The sequence below is a fragment of the Diaphorina citri genome, unplaced genomic scaffold (genome assembly GCF_000475195.1).
Source record: "Diaphorina citri unplaced genomic scaffold, Diaci psyllid genome assembly version 1.1 scaffold3077, whole genome shotgun sequence".
NCBI lineage: Eukaryota > Metazoa > Arthropoda > Insecta > Hemiptera > Psyllidae > Diaphorina > Diaphorina citri.
The window spans coordinates 2,435-19,604 of record NW_007380489.1 but is presented as its reverse complement, the minus strand read 5'-3'; the positions used below and the strand labels follow the sequence as shown (position 1 = coordinate 19,604).

At 40.4% G+C, this 17,170-nt stretch overlaps 2 protein-coding genes across 2 annotated transcripts in view; both read right to left on the bottom strand.

Moving 5' to 3' along the window:
- Positions 1-1,199: 1,199 nt before the first annotated feature.
- On the bottom strand, positions 1,200-10,515 carry LOC113471826 (the record flags this gene model as incomplete). Its single annotated transcript, XM_026831259.1, is given in 9 exon segments — positions 1,200-2,884; positions 3,018-3,134; positions 7,993-8,203; positions 8,303-8,573; positions 8,776-8,837; positions 8,912-9,489; positions 10,038-10,138; positions 10,350-10,418; positions 10,491-10,515. Coding segments are annotated over 9 exon segments (3,119 nt in total), but the record flags the coding sequence as incomplete, so codon positions are not given.
- Positions 10,516-10,948: 433 nt separating this feature from the next.
- The window catches only part of LOC113471825 (ankyrin repeat domain-containing protein 17-like), a gene marked incomplete at its 5' end in the record, with an annotated part of 8,075 nt that continues 1,853 nt past the window's right edge, over positions 10,949-17,170 (bottom strand). The window contains 6 exons of the mRNA XM_026831258.1: positions 10,949-10,981; positions 11,335-11,534; positions 14,252-14,319; positions 14,462-14,583; positions 14,626-14,685; positions 15,212-15,282. Coding sequence (XP_026687059.1) covers positions 10,949-10,981; positions 11,335-11,534; positions 14,252-14,319; positions 14,462-14,583; positions 14,626-14,685; positions 15,212-15,282 — 554 coding nt within the window. The remainder of the gene's footprint in view (positions 10,982-11,334; positions 11,535-14,251; positions 14,320-14,461; positions 14,584-14,625; positions 14,686-15,211; positions 15,283-17,170) is intronic.

The following is a 17,170-nucleotide window of genomic DNA, read 5'->3' as shown; positions in this document are numbered from 1 at the left end:
TCATTGGGTAAGTTTTGGTAAGTTCCGAACATTTCCGAGTGAAAAATACCATAATAACATCATTGGGTAAGCTTTGGTAAGTTCCGATCATTTCCGAGTGAAAAATTAAATAATAACATCATTGGGTAAGTTTTGGTAAGTTCCGAACATTTCCGAGTGAAAAATACCATAATAACATCATTGGGTAAGCTTTGGTAAGTTCCGATCATTTCCGAGTGAAAAATTAAATAATAACATCATTGGGTAAGTTTTGGTAAGTTCCGAACATTTCCGAGTGAAAAATACCATAATAACATCATTGGGTAAGCTTTGGTAAGTTCCGATCATTTCCGAGTGAAAAATTAAATAATAACATCATTGGGTAAGTTTTGGTAAGTTCCGAACATTTCCGAGTGAAAAATACCATAATAACATCATTGGGTAAGCTTTGGTAAGTTCCGATCATTTCCGAGTGAAAAATTAAATAATAACATCATTGGGTAAGTTTTGGTAAGTTCCGAACATTTCCGAGTGAAAAATACCATAATAACATCATTGGGTAAGCTTTGGTAAGTTCCGATCATTTCCGAGTGAAAAATTAAATAATAACATCATTGGGTAAGTTTTGGTAAGTTCCGAACATTTCCGAGTGAAAAATACCATAATAACATCATTGGGTAAGCTTTGGTAAGTTCCGATCATTTCCGAGTGAAAAATTAAATAATAACATCATTGGGTAAGTTTTGGTAAGTTCCGAACATTTCCGAGTGAAAAATACCATAATAACATCATTGGGTAAGCTTTGGTAAGTTCCGATCATTTCCGAGTGAAAAATTAAATAATAACATCATTGGGTAAGTTTTGGTAAGTTCCGAACATTTCCGAGTGAAAAATACCATAATAACATCATTGGGTAAGCTTTGGTAAGTTCCGATCATTTCCGAGTGAAAAATTAAATAATAACATCATTGGGTAAGTTTTGGTAAGTTCCGAACATTTCCGAGTGAAAAATACCATAATAACATCATTGGGTAAGCTTTGGTAAGTTCCGATCATTTCCGAGTGAAAAATTAAATAATAACATCATTGGGTAAGTTTTGGTAAGTTCCGAACATTTCCGAGTGAAAAATACCATAATAACATCATTGGGTAAGCTTTGGTAAGTTCCGATCATTTCCGAGTGAAAAATTAAATAATAACATCATTGGGTAAGTTTTGGTAAGGTTTCGGCTGCATATAAAGCTGACGGTCTGATCACGGTGTTATAGTGACAAAGTTTCAGATTACGAGAGAGGCTTCTGCTTTTATACAACTGTTTGCACGTGTGGAAAGCACCTTCTAATTTGTTGCATCTGCTCTCTATAGCTTCTGACTCCGAGTTGTTTGGAGTAATCCATTCTCCTAGATATTTGAACTTGGATACTTGTCTAATCTTCTGGTTACCGATTTTGATGTAGTTAGGTGAATCCTTGATGTTGGTAATGAACTCAGTTTTATTGAAAGCTATCTTCAGCCCTGTTCTAGCGGCAATGTCAAGTAGTTTAGTGAGTTGGTCTTCTGCTTCCTCGAAGTCTTTAGCGAACAGCGCAATATCGTCTGCAAAAGCTAAGCATGTCAGGTTGAGATTTTCTTTCTTATATCCCATTCTAATACCATATCCGTCAGGTAGTGATCTAAGCCATTCTCTTATAATCTTCTCGAGTACGCTATTAAAGAGCATCGGAGAACTCAAATCACCTTGCCTTACTCCTGTTTTGATAGAAAAGGCTTCAGATAGCTCCCCTCTGAACTTCACCTTTGATGTCGTGTTTACCAAGGTTGCATTAATCAAATTGCAAGTTTTTCTATCGAGGCCGAATTCACTTAGGGTGTTAATGATTGTTACTCTGTCGATACAGTCGTAGGCTTTTTGAAAATCTACAAATGTTACTACTAGAGGGTTTGATCTTACTGTTGTATATGAAATCAGTGACTTGATATTGTGGATTTGTTCAGCACACGACCTTGCCTTTCTGAAGCCTGCCTGATATTCCCCCAGCTGACGATCCATAACAGGTTCCGCTCGGTTTAACAGTGCTCTGGAGAAGATTTTATAGGATACTGACAGTAAGGAGATTCCTCGATAGTTATTAGGATCGGACTTGTCTCCTTTTTTGTGGATAGGGTGAATGATTGCTGTTGACCAATCTTCGGGTAATTTCTCAGTGGTCCAGATCTCTTCTATTACTTTCTGTAGACAGAGGATTGAATAGTTGTCAGCAAACTTCCACAACTCAGCTACTATACCATCTTCACCAGATGCCTTGTTGTTTTTCAAATCTTTGATGATCTGCTTGATTTCTTGGAACGTCGGTGGGGGGCTATCTTGAGGAGCCACACTTGGATAAAACTCTAGGAGTTCATTTGGTTTGTCAGTATTCAGAAGATTAGAAAAGTACTCTGCAAATGCTTCAGTACAAGTTCTGTTGTTTAGGTTAAGTTTACCATCAAGACTTTTAATATGTAATGTTGGAGCAATATATTTGGCGAGTTGATGCTTGAAAGTTTGATAAAAGTCCCTGGTTTTATGTTTTTGAAAGTTTTCTTCAATCTGTAATATTTGAGATTTGTTGAAGTTTCTCTTCGTCTGTTTTAGCAATTTGCACGTAGCTTTTCTAACATTCAGGAAGTTCTCTAGGTTGGCAGCGTTTTTCTTGTTATTCCATTGTAGCCAGGCTTTTCTACGGTTCTCTATTGCCATGTTGCATTCTTCAGTCCACCAAGGGTGTTTGATAATTTTCTTCAACGGAATAGTTTCAGAGGCGGCTTCCACAACGGAGTCTCTAAGGTTGATCCATGTTCCGTTCTTGATTTTCTTCTGCAGTGTTTCAGTATAGGAGTTGTCGCCAGATTTCAAAGCATTGATGTTGAACTTCAGACGGAATAGTTTCAGAGGCGGCTTCCACAACGGAGTCTCTAAGGTTGATCCATGTTCCGTTCTTGATTTTCTTCTGCAGTGTTTCAGTGTAGGAGTTGTCGCCAGATTTCAAAGCATTGATGTTGAACTTCAGCGTTTTCTTCTTCTTACCAACATTTTTCTTTTTACGGTCGGGGGCCTCGGGCACCACCACGCCACTCGAACTGTTGAGCACCAGTTGTTTTTGTTGCGAGACAACCTGAGACACAGAGAGAAATGGGGCACATTAATAGACCCATGAATGATTCACGCCCATTAGTATACCTAAGAATGAATCATGCAAAAAAAAATCGTTTGAAATTTGTCGGTTAAAAATGTAAAATTGTGAACTGGAAATTAGAAAGAAAAAAAAAAAAGATAAAAATTCTTAAAGCAAGAGAAAATTAAATGCATAGTCAATCCTAGAGACTTGAAATTTGGTATAGAGTTCACAAAAGTGACAAGGATGCGACATGAAACTTTTTGGCGGTTTTCAGCTATATTGTGTTAGTGGACACTCATCCACTACATATTAGTGGACATGGTGTAATGCTTACCTTGAGTGACTCCAGATCTCGGTGATTGAGTGCTGCTCGCGTCCACTCCTAAGTAGTTGAGTGGAGGTAGTGGAGGTGTTGGTGGACACTCATCCACTACATATTAGTGGACATGAGATAATGCTTACCTTGAGTGACTCCAGATCTCGGTGATTGAGTGCTGCTCGCGTCCACTCCTAAGTAGTTGAGTGGAGGTAGTGGAGGTGTTGGTGGACACTCATCCACTACATATTAGTGGACATGGTGTAATGCTTACCTTGAGTGACTCCAGATCTCGGTGATTGAGTGCTGCTCGCGTCCACTCCTAAGTAGTTGAGTGGAGGTAGTGGAGGTGTTGGTGGACACTCATCCACTACATATTAGTGGACATGGTGTAATGCTTACCTTGAGTGACTCCAGATCTCGGTGATTGAGTGCTGCTCGCGTCCACTCCTAAGTAGTTGAGTGGAGGTAGTGGAGGTGTTGGTGGACACTCATCCACTACATATTAGTGGACATGGTGTAATGCTTACCTTGAGTGACTCCAGATCTCGGTGATTGAGTGCTGCTCGCGTCCACTCCTAAGTAGTTGAGTGGAGGTAGTGGAGGTGTTGGTGGACACTCATCCACTACATATTAGTGGACATGGTGTAATGCTTACCTTGAGTGACTCCAGATCTCGGTGATTGAGTGCTGCTCGCGTCCACTCCTAAGTAGTTGAGTGGAGGTAGTGGAGGTGTTGGTGGACACTCATCCACTACATATTAGTGGACATGGTGTAATGCTTACCTTGAGTGACTCCAGATCTCGGTGATTGAGTGCTGCTCGCGTCCACTCCTAAGTAGTTGAGTGGAGGTAGTGGAGGTGTTGGTGGACACTCATCCACTACATATTAGTGGACATGGTGTAATGCTTACCTTGAGTGACTCCAGATCTCGGTGATTGAGTGCTGCTCGCGTCCACTCCTAAGTAGTTGAGTGGAGGTAGTGGAGGTGTTGGTGGACACTCATCCACTACATATTAGTGGACATGGTGTAATGCTTACCTTGAGTGACTCCAGATCTCGGTGATTGAGTGCTGCTCGCGTCCACTCCTAAGTAGTTGAGTGGAGGTAGTGGAGGTGTTGGTGGACACTCATCCACTACATATTAGTGGACATGGTGTAATGCTTACCTTGAGTGACTCCAGATCTCGGTGATTGAGTGCTAAAAAAAAAGAATGTTGCATGATATTTTGCATGAAAGATGTGCTCACAAACATTAAAACTTCAATGTGTAAAGAACTGAAACGGCAAAATACATTTTAATAACAAAACTCGTAATCCGTAGGTAATGATTGATACAAATGAATTAGGTAGGTATAGAAGTGTTTTCTAGTAGGGAGGAGGGTAGGTCCTGGGGGCCCCGCGCCTTTGAAACTGCCCCGGGCCCCGCGGGGAGCTAATCCGGCCCTGATTAATCTCAATCCATCTAGAATTCTAGACCTATAAAATATCCTCTCAGAGACATCTTATTTACACACATCCTGTCCATTTATTAGCCCCTTTGCTTTCTTCCTTTTGTGATTTTACCAACGTTCATTATTTATTTTATTACAACCTTTATAAAAATTATATTACAAAAAAGTAACTAGTTTTTTTTTCTCGACAGTCGACGAGCAATCTAGAGATGTATTTAAATTCAATGAAGAATTGAAGACAGATTAAAGAAGATGAAAGTTAGAGAATAGAAGGAGAGACCAAGACCCTAAAACATAATGAAATAATCAGAGGTAAAACGAATGGAAAATTTTTAAATTAGATTTTAAATTTCTACTGAGCTAATAAAGCCGCATTTTTCAAAAGAGGGAAGAACTAAAAGAAAAAAAATGCTTCAGAACAGGGGAAACCGTAGAAATATTGTGGCAAGAAAAATACGTCTCTACGAGAAAAAAAAAGGCCACAAGAAAAAACACGGCTCTACACATAGGGAAATAGAAGGAGTGATGCAGACGAGACGAGAAATGATCATGTGTCGTCTCGTAAATTTCGAGACGAAACCAAATTTATTTCTCGTCCCAAGAGACGAGACAAAATCCACTGCTCGTCCCAAGAGACGAGACAAAAAAAAATTGTCGTCTTTCGAGACGAAACAAAAATTAATTTTGAGACGAAACAAAATTCATTTCGAGACGAAACAAAAAATAATTTTGAGACGAAACAAAAATTAATTTTGAGACGAAACAAAATTCATTTCGAGACGAAACGAAAAGTTTGTGTAAATTATGTAGGTAATTACCAATGTAGGTTCTACTAATATGTGATACCTAAGTAAATAAGTAATGTTCATTATGTAAAAAAAGGAAAAAAAAATAGATAGGCAAGATTACTAACTTATGAGATGAGAGCGATCTCTCTATAAGTTAAGCATTAGCTTAGGAGATCGTTTTTTAAATAAATGGTTATATTCAATCAATCAATCATTTCGAGACGAAACGAAAATTCATTTCTCGTCTCGTCGTGCATTACTACATAGAAGACAGATTAGAGAAGAGACTGGGGGAGTTTAAACAGGGAGTAGACCAACTGAGTCTGGCTGGGGGAGTTTAAACAGGGAGTAGACCAACTGAGTCTGGCTGGGGGATCTTAAACAGGGAGTAGACCAACCGAGTCTGGCTGGGGGATCTTAAACAGGGAGTAGACCAGCTTATTCTGGCTGGGGGATCTTAAACAGGGAGTAGACCAGCTTAGTCTGGCTGGGGGATCTTAAACAGGGAGTAGACCAACTGAGTCTGGCTGGGGTCTTTAAACAGGGAGTAGACCAGTTTAATCTGGCTGAGGGACTTTGAACAGGGAAGATACCAGCCTGAAATTTCCCTTGCTAAAGAAATAGGAAAAGGTGGAGTGCGAAAGACATGAACTCGTAAAAATTTTGTAGCCAAAACCAAAAGTCAGCCCAAAGCAATAACCCTAGTCAAGGCTGATTGAGAGGCTGACAAAAAACGCCGACCCCGTCTGAACACTGGAAAAGGCGAAGAAGAATACATGTATAGGTATGAGTAATACATACATACACAAAAACCCTACTTTGAGACTTAGATGTAGGGACAAACAGGATTAAAGGATGGTTTAAGTTTATACCAATCAACAATGAGTATTACATACCTGTTGTACTTCAGAACTAGTCAGTCCCTATGGTTTAAGTTTATACCAATCAACAATGAGTAGTACATACCTGTTGTACTTCAGAACTAGTCAGTCCCTATGGTTCAAGTTTATACCAATCAACAGTGAGTATTACATACCTGTTGTACTTCAGAACTAGTCAGTCCCTATGATTTAAGTTTATACCAATCAACAATGAGTATTACATACCTGTTGTACTTCAGAACTAGTCAGTCCCTATGATTTAAGTTTATACCAATCAACAATGAGTATTACATACCTGTTGTACTTCAGAACTAGTCAGTCCCTATGATTTAAGTTTATACCAATCAACAATGAGTATTACATACCTGTTGTACTTCAGAACTAGTCAGTCCCTATGATTTAAGTTTATACCAATCAACAATGAGTATTACATACCTGTTGTACTTCAGAACTAGTCAGTCCCTATGGTTCAAGTTTATACCAATCAACAATGAGTATTACATACCTGTTGTACTTCAGAACTAGTCAGTCCCTATGATTTAAGTTTATACCAATCAACAATGAGTATTACATACCTGTTGTACTTCAGAACTAGTCAGTCCCTATGATTTAAGTTTATACCAATCAACAATGAGTATTACATACCTGTTGTACTTCAGAACTAGTCAGTCCCTATGATTTAAGTTTATACCAATCAACAATGAGTATTACATACCTGTTGTACTTCAGAACTAGTCAGTCCCTATGATTTAAGTTTATACCAATCAACAATGAGTATTACATACCTGTTGTACTTCAGAACTAGTCAGTCCCTATGATTTAAGTTTATACCAATCAACAATGAGTATTACATACCTGTTGTACTTCAGAACTAGTCAGTCCCTATGGTTCAAGTTTATACCAATCAACAATGAGTATTACATACCTGTTGTACTTCAGAACTAGTCAGTCCCTATGATTTAAGTTTATACCAATCAACAATGAGTATTACATACCTGTTGTACTTCAGAACTAGTCAGTCCCTATGGTTTAAGTTTATACCAATCAACAATGAGTATTACATACCTGTTGTACTTCAGAACTAGTCAGTCCCTATGGTTTAAGTTTATACCAATCAACAATGAGTATTACATACCTGTTGTACTTCAGAACTAGTCAGTCCCTATGGTTTAAGTTTATACCAATCAACAATGAGTATTACATACCTGTTGTACTTCAGAACTAGTCAGTCCCTATGGTTTAAGTTTATACCAATCAACAATGAGTATTACATACCTGTTGTACTTCAGAACTAGTCAGTCCCTATGGTTTAAGTTTATACCAATCAACAATGAGTATTACATATCTGTTGTACTTCAGAACTAGTCAGTCCCTATGATTTAAGTTTATACCAATCAACAATGAGTATTACATACCTGTTGTACTTCAGAACTAGTCAGTCCCTTCCTAGACACTTTAGTCGTGTTCACTGTAGATGTCGCGGTCTGGTTAGGACCCGCAACACCGGGTTGACTTGACACAGCGGACACACTCGTGGGGCCAGGGTTCATTGGAACGGTCGGGCTATTTTGGGCGACAGACTTGTTCGGACTCGCAGGGTTTTGAGTCGCTACAACACCATTCAAAGTATTTTGATGTAGTTAGGTGAATCCTTGATGTTGGTAATGAACTCAGTTTTATTGAAAGCTATCTTCAGCCCTGTTCTAGCGGCAATGTCGATTCAAAGTGGCGACCGCCGTCTTCAGAGTGGCTACGGCGTTGTTTAGATTCGTCACGGGGGTGTTTTGGGTCGCTACGTTGCTACTTTGAGTCGCTGGCGAGGCGTTTTGGGTGGCTGCAGTGCTACTTTGGGTCGCTGATGACGTGTTTTGGGACGCTGCAGAGACAACAGGGGGGCTTGTGGTTTGTGTTGTGGTAGCGGCTGATGTGCTAGGGGTAGATGTCACGTGACTCAGGGTGGAATCCGTAGCGACATTCACCACACTACTTTGATCATCTGAAGAAAAGGAACAAAAAAAATTTTCATTATAATATTAAAAAGTTAGCAACTTTCAAGGGTGTACACAACGCTTGGTAAAACAACTTAAAATCAATAGGGGAAATTGATTAATTATAATAGCTCGTAAGAAAAATAACATTTATTGCGAATAAAGGGAACAACTTTTTTGGAAGCAAAAAAGTAAGAAAGTGTAGCTCACCTGTTGTTTGTTGCACGGTATTACTAGGTGTAGGAGTAGGAGTTACTACTGACACTGCCTTCCCTGACTTTTCCAGTCTCCATGAAATTCCCTGACTTTTCCCGGTTTTCCCGGTTTTCCAGTCTGGTAGACACCCTGCTTTTGCTTCTTACTCGCTTTAGGTCCTTCACTCGCTTTACCACTGCTACTAGATGTTTCATTTGCCTTAACACTCGGTGTTTCGTTTGGTGTTTCATTCGTTTTAGCGCCACTATTCGATGTTTCACTTTCCTCATTGGCTACTTCCTTGGCTTTACCAACACTTTCACTGTCTTTACTGGGTTCCTTTGTTTTGCCACCATTAGACGATTCATTTTCCTTGCTGGCTAGTTCCTTGGGTTTACCACCATTGGAAGCTTCATTCTCTTTTTTAGACGGGTCTTTTGCCTTACCACCACTAACGGATGGGTCATTTTCTTTACTAGAAGGTTCCTTATTAGGTGGCTCACTGGTTTTACCACCACTTTTCAGCGGTTCTTTTTCTTTGTTGGGAGGTTCCTTGGTTTTCCCACCGCTATTTGGTGGTTCTTTTGCTTTACCACCACTATTGGGTGGTTCCTTTGTCTTTCCACTATTGGGTGGATCACTAGGTTTACCACTAGGTTCAGTTGACACAGGAGGGAAGGTGGTCTTCACCGCTTGTTTGCTGGACACGGTCGGTGTTGATTCGCTACCCTGAAAATATAAATTCACCGTATAAAAATCAGTACACACATTTACAATCTACGCCAAATTTTTGAATAGGTAAACTAATAAAATTCCGGTACGAACGACCTTACCATAATAATAAGAGCTAAAGCACCTAATCGATAGCTAATCGATAGAAAAAAAAGCTAATAAAATGTCAACCTAGTTAGCTTGGTTGATAGCGCATCTTCCTTGTAAGCGCTAGGGTCGCGGGTTCGATTTCCGCCCAGGGCGCATTTTATCCTGAACGGATAATGTTCGTTCTCGGAACGCCTGACTTTTTTCTATCCTGTCTTCCTTCTCTCTTCGATTTCGGGACGATAAAACCTTAGCCGTTACATTTACCTCTATCAAACCTCTTGAAAAAAAATCCAATACCTAAAATATTGAAATTCCAAGTCAAAATATGGAGAAAGGGGTGTTGTTTGGATGGAATTTTAAAAGATTTTGAGCAAGACAGTCGTGTCCTGTCAGTAAACGAAAGCTGGCTACTGCAGCTTTTATAGGAAGTTCAGGGATCCACAAAAAAACCTCACCTGTGCTGACTGTGTTGGTTGTGGCTTCTGTCTGTTTTGAACAGGGGAGGCCGGTGTTTGTTTGGACTTGGCGTTCTCCGCACTACCCGATGCTGAGTGGCTTCTGTCTGTTTTGAACAGGGGAGGCCGGTGTTTGTTTGGACTTGGCGTTCTCCGCACTACCCGATGCTGAGGCTTTTCAAATCTTTGATGATCTGCTTGATTTCTTGGAACGTCGGTGGGGGGCTATCTTGAGGAGCCACACTTGGATAAAACTCTAGGAGATCATTTGGTTTGTCAGTATTCAGAAGATTAGAAAAGTACTCTGCAAAAGGCGGCTTTGCTCTCCTCCTGCTTTCTCTTCTTGAACTCGAGGATGTCGATGTGTTTGGTTTGCATCTCCTGGAAATTAGAGTTCATTATCAGTTTTTACGGTATTTATTTAAGAGTCAATTTCATGATATATGAGGGCACGGAAGTGCGCCAGGCCCAGTACCATTGATTTTACAGAATCCAAAATGTATATCAAATGGATAAAAAAAAAAAATCAAAGGTGCTTTTTGGAAGTTTCATAGGAAGTATCCATCTTGTTCTTTTTCTGCCAGCCTAGGTAGTAGCTAGGATGGGAGCTCGTCTGCGTTGTGAGCGCTAGGTCGCGTGTTCGATTCCCACCCGGAGCTGATTTTATCCACAACGGGTAAGATTCGTTCTCGGAACTGCTGGCTTTCTGGGTGGGGGTACTGGGGGGGTACTGGGGGGGATAATACATAGGATGTCTAATATAAACCTAACAAATAATTGGTTGTTCCTGTGTTTGATTGATTGGTAATTTAAAGGCGTGTCCACACATAGTCGACCGGTCGTCGATCGATGTCGACTGACCCGTCCACACTGCCTCGACAACATAGAAGAGATGTATGTGGCGAATCCTACTACCCTTGATCCATCTTCACTCTGGACAAATCCTGTGACGACGGTGGAGTGCAGAAACTCTCAGAATATGAAACTATCCTCAAGACAGAATTCAGATTCGGAATAAGGATTTAGGGGTTTCAATGTCATCATTGAGTCAACCTTTTCACATAACACACATAACTAAACCAACCTCAGTGGTGTAGGGGTCAGCGCGGTGGGCTTCGGATCTGAAGGTTGGTGGTTCGAGTCCAAGTCAAGTCATAAAATTTAGCCAAGTGTATGAAGCGGGGAACGACATTAGTGACAAGCATTTGTACTTAACACAATTAAAATTCCTTTTTTTACAATATTTTTATTTCTTACAGATTCAATTAAATCTAGAAAATTGTCCTGGAAATCTTACCTGTGCCCCAGAGTCCAGCAGATATCTGACCAGTTCCAAGTGTCCCTCTTGGGCCGCCTCCATGAGGGGTGTAGAAGCCCCCAGTTCAATATTGGCGCCATTCTTCAGCAGAAAATCCGCAACATCCAGGAACCCGCCACAACATGCCAGTGTGAGCGCAGTCTCCTGCGTCTCTTCTGTGTGCGCGTTGATCTTAGCACCTGGAATAAGTATAACTGATGCTTCAAGGCCGTTCACACTTGTCGTTCGGAAAAAAATCGTGTCGTGCGTAAGCGGATACACTCTCATTGAAATTACATTGCCGTCCTGTTGGGCAACAGGACATTCGGGAAAAAATCGGATGAAACTCACAAGTGAGAACGAGCCTTTAGGCTAAAAATAGAATTGAGCGGAGACCATAGCGCGTAGAGCATCGAGAAGGTAGAGAAAAGCGAAGAAATCAAACCACATAGAGCTGAGAGCTAAAAGGTCTGTGCACTATGCTCTAAGCTGCATTCAGTTTTTAGCTAAGCTAAATCCCCTGTAGGGGTGAGAGCTATTCATTTCTATCGAAAGTTACAACTTTGGGTCGGGGTTGTGTTTTTAGCCTTATTTTGATTGTCAGCTTATATGACCCATTATTGTGTTTTTAGCCTTATTTTGATTGTCAGCTTATATGACCCATTGTGCTATCATTTCAACAGAGCACCTCTTTACTGATACAAACTTCAATTTCTGGACGATAAAAACCTCAGTTGTTAGAGTTCACTCTATCAAACCACTTCAAAAAATAATGGTCAGAACAAGTGAGAATTATTTAAAATAATAGGAAAGATAATTTCGGCTGTGTCTCGACCAAGATAAATTCTCTTAGAATACAATTGAGAGAACGAGTGAAACAAGGTTGAGAATTTACTATAGCATTTCATATCCCCCTGAAATAATGTATGGTGGGAGACATTATTCAGGTCTACAGAGAATGCAGAAAAAAAAAATGAGCAAAAAACTGTGATTATTTCATAATGAGACTTTTAAGTCTTAGCCGAAACGCACTGCATTGAAAGATTAGAAAAATAAATCGTAAAATAAGGTAAGAAAACTGATTAAATATAAAAACCCATGTATCATGTAATCTACGGACCCGACTTCTTAGAAACAAAAACCAAGCACCTTGGATCAGAAAATACATCGTCTCAGAATAGAAAGGAAGCTTTTCTTATTGATTTTTAGTTGATTTTCTTTCCAGTGTATTTTTGTGGGGGAATTGTTTTACCCAATCACCTAGGAGTGACATGTAAGGGCAGGGTTTATACGCTTTTTCCGGAATGAAATTCCATGACTATTCCATGAGTTTTCCAGAAAATTAGGGGACGGAGGTACTTCAAAATCAGGAAGATTACCCCTTCATTTAAATAAAATATGCAATATGCAGAACGTCAAGGAATATGAGGGGGGAATGCGCCGCAGGCCGTTTTTCGGAAAAACTTGATATTCAATTTGACCATTTTAAATTTTTGACCGGGTGGCAAAGTCCATGACTTTTCCAGGTTTTCTTTAAATTTTCAAGATTTTCCATGACTATTCCATGACTTTTTGGCCGATTTTCAGATTCCATGACTTTTCCAGGTTTTCCAGGTCGCGTATAAACCCTGAAGGGAAAATAGCCGCTTGATGTAAGTCTACGCAACACTTCTGGGTCTGCAAGCTTACCGTCTCCCGTGGCTAACTTCCCAATACCTAGAACAAAACAATGAATGTGAAGTTAGCACACTCTTGATGTAAATCTACGCAACACTTCTGGGTCTGCAAGCTTACCGTCTCCCGTGGCTAACTTCCCAATACCTAGAACAAAACAATGAGTGTGAAGTTAGTACACTTTTCATAATGAGACTTTTAAGTCTTAGCCGAAACGCACTGCATTGAAAGATTAGAAAAATAAATCGTAAAATAAGGTAAGAAAACTGACTAAATATAAAAACCAAGCACCTTGGCTCAGAAAATACATCGTCTCAGAATAGAAAGAAAGCTTTTCTTATTGATTTTTAGTTGATTTTCTTTCCAGTGTATTTTTGTGGGGGAATTGTTTTAACCAATCACCTAGGAGTGACATGTAAGGGCAGGGTTTATACGCTTTTTCCGGAATGAAATTCCATGACTATTCCATGAGTTTTCCAGAAAATTAGGGGGCGGAGGTACTTAAAAATCAGCAAGATTACCCCTTAGTTTAAATAAAATATGCAATATGCAGAACGTCAAGGAATATGAGGGGGGAATGCGCCGCAGGCCGTTTTTCGGGAAAACTTGACATTTAATTTGAACATTTTAAATTTTTGACCGGGTGGCAAAGTCCATGACTTTTCCAGGTTTTCTTTAAATTTTCACAATTTTCCATGACTATTCCATGACTTTTTGGCCAATTTTCAGATTCCATGACTTTTCCAGGTTTTCCAGGTCGCGTATAAACCCTGAAGGGAAAATAGTCCTAAAAGTTGGGATTCACCTAGGAGTGACATGTAAGGGCAGGGTTTATACGCTTTTTCCGGAATGAAATTCCATGACTATTCCATGAGTTTTCCAGAAAACTAGGGGGCGGAGGTACTTCAAAATCAGTAAGATTACCCCTTCATTTAAATAAAATATGCAATATGCAGAACGTCAAGGAATATGTGGGGGGGCGCAGGCCGTTTTTCGGAAAAACTTGATATTTAATTTGACCATTTTAAATTTTTGACCGGGTGGCAAACTCCATGACTTTTCCAGGTTTTCTTTAAATTTTCACGATTTTCCATTACTATTCCATGACTTTTAGGCCGATTTTCAGGTTCCATGACTTTTCCAGGTTTTCCAGGTCGCGTATAAACCCTGAAGGGAAAATAGCCCTAAAAGTTGGTTTGACCTTATACGTACCTCACCCCAATAACAATAGAGTGTCTCTTACCTTTCTGGAGGAGCACGCACACCATTTCCTCATGTCCCTCGCGTGCCGCCTCCATGAGGGGCGTGTACCCCTCATCATTCACCTCCTCGATGTTGGCGCCTCGCTCTATGAGTAACAGGGCGAGGTCTACATGACCGCCGCATGCGGCCAGTGTCAGGGGCGACTCGAAACTATCCGTGGGCATGTTCACCTAGAATGAGGGGCGTGTACCCCTCATCATTCACCTCCTCGATGTTGGCGCCTCGCTCTATGAGTAACAGGGCGAGGTCTACATGACCGCCGCACGCGGCCAGTGTCAGGGGCGACTCGAAACTATCCGTAGGCATGTTCACCTAGAATAGGAAAGAAAAGATGAGTAACAGGGCGAGGTCTACATGACCGCCGCACGCGGCCAGTGTCAGGGGCGACTCGAAACTATCCGTAGGCATGTTCACCTAGAGTAGGAAACAAAATTCAGAATACAATAGAACCTTGCAAGTAAAGTTCAAGGGCATTATTCCCCCATAATAGGGAAGGATATTGAGAATTTGTTTTCGTTTAGTGAACTGTAGAACTTCCGAAGAAAAATCTGGTGTGAACATCACACGATTTTCCTCAGCCTATTAAATTATGCTCATTTGGGTTTTTTGGTATGGTTTTGTAGGGAGGTATCTTTTCGATTTTTGATGTCTTTTTGTTTAGTGAACTGTAGAACTTCCGAAGAAAAATCTGGTGTGAACATCACACGATTTTCCTCAGCCTATTAAATTATGCTCATTCGGATTTTTAGGTATGGTTTTGGAGGGAGGTATCTTTTCGATTTTTGATATCTCTAAAGCAGGGCGCAGACTGAAATGAGTGTGAAGTTAGCACACGCTTGATGTAAGTCTACGCAACACTTCTGGGTCTGCAAGCTTACCGTCTCCCGTGGCTAACTTCCCCAATACCTAGAACAAAACAATGAGTGTGAAGTTAGCACACGCTTGATGTAAGTCTACGCAACACTTCTGGGTCTGCAAGCTTACCGTCTCCCGTGGCTAACTTCCCAAAACCTAGAACAAAACAATGAGTGTGAAGATAGCACAAGATGAGATCGATATTAACCCACTATTCCTCCAGAGGGCCCCCAGATGAAACCTTGCGCGGCAGGCCCCTGAAGTACTTTTATATGCCCCTGACGGTGAATTTCACCAGTATTTTTTCAGCTCCTAGAAAGCCTGTTAAGCGAACAACCTGTTAAGTTCCATTTGAATTGTATAGGCTTAACAGGAGCTGTTAATCCAACAGGCTGTTAGGAGCTAAAAAAAGAGGGTTGGTGAAACCCACCCTGAGGGCATTATATGTAATGCCTGGATTACGCCACTACTAAGGGTGGTTATAATGGCTTCATTACAGGAAGCCAGCAACTTTTAGTGAGAGAGAAAAAAGAAAACATGAACATTCAAAATTCAAGAATGGAGCAGTTGCAAATGGGTAAAAATTATTTAAAAATGGTCGATTCCTACGTAAAAAGTAGTGAAAAATCCAAATCTGAGGTCAAAACTTCGAAAAAATAACTGTAAAAGGTCGAAAATTCAATTTTCATTTTCTGTTCTAATGAAAGAGTTCAAAGATGTGTGACGTCAGACTTCAGGGAGTTGCCTCGCTAGGTAGCGCCAGTATGCAAGCCCGCTTGCGGAGGAGCGGAAAGACATGCGCAGAAACGTATGCACACAAACACATTAATGTGTTGCCTGCAAGGGAGCTTTGCTTGGGACATTTGATGTGACGTCATCGCCTACGGGACCGTATGCCCTGACGTCAAAGTTCACGATTTACCGCTATTAAATCGATTTATCTCGGGATCTAGAAGTCGTAGGCTAAAAAGAAAAATTCCGTTGGTCCTCATTTTTCCTGCTCCTATGACTTTGAAACACCACCCAAGTAACTGCAACTGTTCTATTCCTGGGGATAAATCAAAAAAGTCAAAGCGAACAAAACAGCAACAGCGCAGCGGTTGGATAGAAGAGCTCCTTCAGGAGAACAGCCTGAAACACAAAGTCCTACAGGATTTTTCATAATAAGGTTGAGTGGAAGTCATCTTTCAAGAAAATCCAGCAACTTGAGACCTTGGAAAAAAAGCACGCAAAAAATAATACAGACGTTTAGTAAAGGAAATATATTTATTTTATTATTATTATTTTTATTTATTATTTTTTTTTTTACATCGCCAGGATTCGAACCCCCTCCCCCACCACCCTCAACAAAAATGTCTCTCCTCCTCTCAGTCTCACACAAAGCATTGGCACCGAAATCTCAAAGCACAGTATAGGTATGCGCTAGGTATAAAGTGTATAGTGAGTCCTGCTTGCCCCTGGCTCTCTCTCGGAATCCACTCTGATGACCTTGTGTGCCGGGTCAATGACCTCCAACTTCTATCTGTACATTCAATATAACTTGTATCGATATCCACGGGAGTCCCAGATACTCTTTCGCATTACATAAGACTTCATCCGACTGGTGAGTGGTGCAGTGCACACCAGGTTCCTGAAAGCCACTTTTTTGCACTTCGCTAATATTGTGACATCACCGAGACTGCCTCGGTGACGTAATGACGCTCTCCTCGTAATCAGGAGGGCGTGGGTTCAATTCCAGCCGAAGTATGGAATGTTATTAGAAACACTATTGATTTTGTTTGAGCATTTTTTAGTATTAGTATTAGTGCTTTATTTAGACTGTCGAATTAGGACAGTTAGTCCCATTATCTCAACAGTTAGTCCCATTATCTCAACACTTATTTGATCGCAAAAAGAATTTGATCAGTTATTTGATCGCAAAAAGAATTTGATTATTAGCCTGCCTACTGCTAGGGGTTAAGGGTAAGGGACTCTTCAGTCCTATCCGAGCAGTATAAATAAGTTCTAATTAATAACTTAATATTGTTTCACAAATATATTGAAG